At 52.0% G+C, this 5,749-nt stretch overlaps 1 protein-coding gene across 1 annotated transcript; it reads right to left on the bottom strand.

The window, feature by feature from the left end:
• Window positions 1–2,064: 2,064 nt before the first annotated feature.
• FOS (Fos proto-oncogene, AP-1 transcription factor subunit) lies at window positions 2,065–5,490 on the bottom strand. Its single transcript, XM_045807788.2, has 4 exons — window positions 5,183–5,490; window positions 4,169–4,420; window positions 3,635–3,742; window positions 2,065–3,511 (listed from the first exon to the last, which is right to left on the bottom strand). The coding sequence occupies exons 1-4, from the start codon at window positions 5,321–5,323 to the stop codon at window positions 2,870–2,872; spliced, it is 1,143 nt and encodes a 380-aa protein (XP_045663744.1). The 5' UTR covers window positions 5,324–5,490; the 3' UTR covers window positions 2,065–2,869.
• Between the last annotated feature and the right edge of the window lie 259 nt (window positions 5,491–5,749).

Raw genomic sequence — 5,749 nt, 5'->3', positions numbered from 1 at the left:
AGACCAGCATGAGGTCATATCTTGTGGGTAGAGATCAGTCTTTCCCCGAGAGGAAGTCAACATTCCTAGAACCCACCATCCATGGGAGTTGTTGAATCCTGACTCAGGAAAAGAGTATTTGGAAAGAGCCCTTTGGCTGAAAGAGAGGGAATTCCTTTCTTCTCTTGATCCCATGATAATAGTCCACAGGGAGCTTGGTGGGATGTCAGCCCTACGAAGCACACTCTGGACTCTGAGAAGCCTGTTAATGGGATTCCCCGTATGCAAGTCCCTCTCCCTGAAATTGCAATGTGGTCTTGTTGATGGAGCAGCCTGGTCTCCACCAGGTTATGATGAACTAGAGGAAGGGTCTGGGCATAGGCTAAGGCTGTCAAAGGGAAAGCAATGTGCTTTCTCTAATCAGCATGGGATTGACAGGGGCCATTAGTCAGGTCCTGGGAGCAGTTCAGTGTCCAGGGCTGAGGTCCAGCCACACTTCACCTGGGAAACGTCCTTCTGTGGGTTGTTCTTTCTGTACATGTAAGGGGAGCCGGCTGGCTTCCTTGCATGGCATCTCACCTTGTTCCTTCAGATCGGGGTGTTCGTGACAGTAATTTTGTAATTAGTCTAGGCCATATTTAAAGGCTACAGAGGGGCACCTGGGTGGCTCAGTTGGTTAAGCATCTGACTTGATTTGGTTCAGGTCATGATCTCAGGCTCATGGAGCCTGCTTATGATTCTCTCTCTCCCTCTGCCCCTCCCCCCTCTCTAAAAAAATTATAATAATAATAAAATAAAGGCTACAGAAAATTTACCCTCTCAACAGCAAACAGGGAGTCTAAAGCCACTTCCATAAGAGCCTAAAGTAAGTTGGTTTCAAATGTCGATTATTACGTGAGGCACAGGGAGATCAGAGGTGAGAACATCAACCTCAATGGAACTGTCATTTTCAATTAAAACTTTCAACTTGACTGAGTGTGACACCCCATAACCACCCAGTGTTTTTCATTATCACCAAAGCATCGGGAGGCCAGCACTGAAGCCCTCTTCCACCAGGCAGGTGTGGAAACATGGTCTCTGGCTTCCAAGCATGTGGCCGGCATGGTACCTGAGAGCAGCGGGGAGAAGGGCTCCTCTCTCTGTGGTATGTGCATGTGTGTGTAAGGGCCCCATTATTCGAGGTGCCCCAGACAAAGGTCATACTCTTCTTTAAGATGATAAAGCTTCTAAGTTACAGCTTATTCAGAACCGTGTTGACTCCTCCGTAATGAGCTATTATGTAACTTTTTATTTACCGAATGATCAACCATTATTTGTACTGTTCGAGATCTCTTTCAAATTCTCAGAGCCAGTTTTCTCTTCCCCCCAGCGTAAGCTAAATGGCAGGCATATGATGTTCAAGAAATGTCAGAAATTACAAGGCATTTATTACTAAGGGATAGGGCAATAGCGCTCCTGTCCTTATGAGAATAAAAATAGTCCCACTAAATGTATGTAGGAATTAAGTCCTCAGAAGTTTTTTCTTTTCTTTCTTAACCAAGTGCTAAGAGACAGCTCAGCTTTAGGGATAGGGTAAGGAACGAGGAAGTTAAGACTGGAATCTCACTAGTGGCAGACTGAGAAAGTCATTCATTCTAGCTCTTCTTCAATTTGCTCACCTTTAAGGTGGGAGTAACCCCTCACATAATTTTGTGGGAATAAGAAGTTAAAGTGGTTTGCACAAAGCTTCTGTTTGCTAACGGGATCCCGTTAAGATCAAGACATTTCAACTTAATATAAGCACAACTAAAGTTAAATATTTCCCCCTTTGACTTTCAAAACAGAGGAGCAGGCAGCCACGTTCCCACAAAAGTTACTGCACAGCCGATTGCCACCCCAGAATCTTCTAGAGAATCTTAGCACCGCCATGTGAACACATGTATTTGTAAGATATTCCAACGTCAGCTCTAGAGTTTCCTTCTCCTTTTTGATAAGAGATCAAACAAAGGGGCGTGTCCCCCTCCAGGAGCCACCCTTCTGGACAAACTGGTCTCCAATACCTTTCAGAATCTTACAAAACTTCCAGAATGAAGAGCACAAGGTTGGTCGCATTCAACTTAAATGCTTTTATTGACAATGTCTTTGAACAATAAGCAAACAATGCTTAAATTTTTCATTCAAATTCACTTTCCACATGTCAAAAGACCTCAAGGTAGAAAAAAATAAAATAAAAATATAAATATCTGAGAATCCATCTTAATAAATAAATTAAAAACACAATAAAACGTTTTCATGGAAAACTGTTAATGTCAGAACATTCAGACCACCTCAACAATGCATGATCAGTAACGTTACGATGAACATTGATGTTGAAGAAAAACTACAGTACATGGATATAGCTATTTATTTCTATCTACTAGAAAATAAAGTCATATCTTTTCTTAGTTTAATATTGGTCGTTGCTAATCAGAACACACTATTGCCGGGAACACAGTAGTTATTGTTAAAATCAGCTGCACTAGATACAATTCGAAAATATCCAGCACCAGGTTAATTCCAATAATGAACCCAATAGATTAGTTAATGCTATGAGAAGACTAAAGAGAAAGAGATAAGAGACACAGACCCAGGCCTGGCTCAACATGCTACTAACTACCAGCTCTCAGATGTGTCACTGGGAACAATACACACTCCATGCGTTTTGCTACATCTCCGGAAGAGGTAAGGACTTGAGTCCACACGTGGATGCTTTCAAGTCCTTGAGGCCCACAGCCTGGTGTGTTTCACGCACAGATAAGGTCCTCCCTAGGTCTACGGGAACCCTCGAGGGAAGACGTGTTTCTCCTCTCTGTAATGCACCAACTCGGGCAGCGGCACTGGTGGGTGCCTGCGGCCTCCCCTCCCTGCCTGCTCACAGGGCCAGCAGCGTGGGTGAGCTGAGCGAGTCAGAGGACGGTTCGTTGCTGCTGCTGCCCTTGCGGTGAGCAGCCGCACAGCTGGGGAAGGAGTCAGCCTCGGGGTAGGTGAAGACGAAGGAAGACGTGTAGGTAGTGCAGCTGGGAGTACAGGTGACCACGGGGGTGCACAGAGGCTCCAGCTCTGTGGCCATGGGCCCCATCCCCAGGGAGCCACCATGCAGGGGCTCCCAGTCCGCTGCATAGAAGGAACCAGACAGGTCCATGTCTGGCACGGAGCGGGCGGTCTCGGAGCCGCTGGGCCTGGACGACGCTGGGAACAGGAAGTCATCGAAGGGCTCGGCCTTCAGCTCCATGCTGCTGATGCTCTTGACGGGCTCCACGGAGGGCTTGGGCTCAGGATCACTGAGGAGGGGCAGGGTGAAAGCCTCCTCGGACTCGGGGGTGGCGGCTTCGGGCAGGCCCCCGCTCAGATCTAGGGAAGCCACAGACATCTCTTCGGGGAAGCCCAGGTCGTCGGGGATCTTGCAGGCAGGTCGGTGAGCCGCCAGGATGAACTCTAGTTTTTCCTTCTCCTTCAGCAAGTTGGCAATCTCGGTCTGCAAAGCAGACTTCTCATCTTCTAGTTGGTCTGTCTCCTGTATACAGAGGGATAGAGCAAAGCATAAGACACGGGCTTATTCAAGGACCCTGCTCCCCTATACCCAGGCTCCAACTTTCCCCTAAGTTTGAAAAAGGAGTGACCCACAGAATCTACCTACCGCTTGGAGAGTGTCAGTCAGCTCCCTCCTCCGGTTCCGGCACTTGGCTGCGGCCATCTTATTCCTTTCCCTTCGGATTCTCCTTTTCTCTTCTTCTTCTGGGGACAACTAGAAAAATAATTTTCAAAAAGACCAACAGTCAGTTACACGTCCGCCATCAGCTGGGTTCATCCACCCCAGTGAAACTGGCCCCTGCTGCTTCCCAGCTTCCCGGCACCTTGGCTAGGAAGCCGTTTCTAACCTGCAGTTGCGGGCTGGGTGTGACTTGCATTTAAAATAAGATCCTCAGCAAGAGAACAAAGAAGAGCCCAGGCTAAAAGCCTGAGACAGGAACCTCTTAGGCAAGAAACTGTTAGAGTATTTCTTGGGGTAGGACAATCACAGTCTGGCCTGGGATGGAAACGGCTTTGAGCCAGGGTTCCCGTTTGAGGATATGTAGTGAATTCTGTGTAGTGGCTTCACCCTGTCTACTGTGCTCCCCATCTCCACCAATGCCAACCCCCCCCCCCCAGAAGGTGCTGAAGCACTCCTCACCTGTTCCACCTTGCCCCTCCTGCCAATGCTCTGAGCTCTGCCTCCCGTCATGGTCTTCACGACTCCAGCCCTGGAGTAAGCCCCAGCGGAGGGGGTAGGGACTCCATAGGGGTGGGGGGCTCTGGTCTGGGATGGGGCCACGGAGGAGACCAGGGTGGGCTGCACCAACCACTGCAGGTCCGGGCTGGTGGAGATGGCAGTCACCGTCGGGATAAAGTTGGCACTGGAGACGGCCAGATCCGTGCAGAAGTCCTAGAACGAAACAGAAGAGGAAAGCTGACGTGAGTGAGCGGGTTCCGGACACAGGTGGGGAGAGTCGAGTTTCCAGTGCCGCATGCAGCAGGGAGAGAGAGGGAGGAGAAGCATGCCCGGGACTACTCGGGTCTTTCTTTATGGCCCTCATCCTGGATGGAAGGTCTCCCCGTTCCCTCTCAAGAAATCCGCAACGCGGTGCCTTTCTCCTCCACCCTGCTGCTGCGTCCCCGTTATCCCTCCGGCATCACTCGCTTGAAAGGGGGTTTGTTATAAATATCCCTGACGTCTGCGCTGACGCAGGCGCCGCTCCGGAGTCTCCTGAATGAACTCGCTTTTTATCAATGAAACTGCCTTACACACCCGCCGGCTTCACCCTCCTCCCCCGCCCCTCCTCCCTGCTCCAGGCTGCTATGGGAGGGGAGATTGCCGCTTTCTGTTGCCTCCCGGAGGAGCCAGGCTCTAGTTCGCGAGTCTTTGCTTGGGACATGTTTTGGGCCAGCGAATGTCAGAGACCAGGCAGAGAGCCCGGTCCGAGGGCAGCTCGGGATGAGCTTGCCGCGGCAGAGGAGAACCAATTCCTACTATGACAAGCGTGCATGCGCTCCCAACAAGTCCGGGGCTCCGGAGATAGGGCTGCTCCGGCCGAGGCAGCCTCCCACCCCTGTCAAAGGGGTCCGCGACTCATCTTCCCGGGCGTCCCGCCCCGGTGTCTCCTCCCCGGTGACCCCGGGCCCCGCGGCGGCGCGAAGCCAGCCTCACCTGCGCATTGACGGGAGAGCCCATGCTGGAGAAGGAGTCGGCCGGTGAGTGGTAATAGGAGAGATTGTCCCCGGCCGGGGAGGCGCTGCTGCAGCGGGAGGAGGACGCCTCGTAGTCGGCGTTGAAGCCAGAGAACATCATGGTCGCGGTGAGTCTGGGCCGGGGCGAGGGGCTGAGGGGCAGAGATAGGTAGGAGCTGCGGGGCAGAGCTGGGTAGGAGCGCGGTCACTGCTCGTTCGCTGCGCCGCCGCCGCCGGCTCTGTCTCGGCTTCTCGGCTGCTCGCTGCAGATGCGGTTGGAGTACGAGGCGCCGCAGCCACTGCTTTTATAACAGCATTCTATGAATGAGCCCCCACACACGTCATGGGCGCTACCATCGCGGCGCGAGGGGGGTGGCGAGCGGACCGGGACACCTCTGCGGCCTCCTTGCCGCCTCCGCCGCCCTCGCAGCTTCCCGCCTCCCGTCTTGGCGTGTTTCATTACCTTCTGAGTGATTAACAATGTGGGTCTTAGGGGTCTCGGGGACCTCCTAAGATGAGGGACTCCAGGGATGGCTCCCCCCACGAC

Source organism: Ursus americanus, chromosome 26 (assembly GCF_024610735.1).
Source record: "Ursus americanus isolate L20-20 chromosome 26, mUrsAme1.1.p, whole genome shotgun sequence".
NCBI lineage: Eukaryota > Metazoa > Chordata > Mammalia > Carnivora > Ursidae > Ursus > Ursus americanus.
This window is presented reverse-complemented; position numbering and strand designations above follow the sequence as displayed.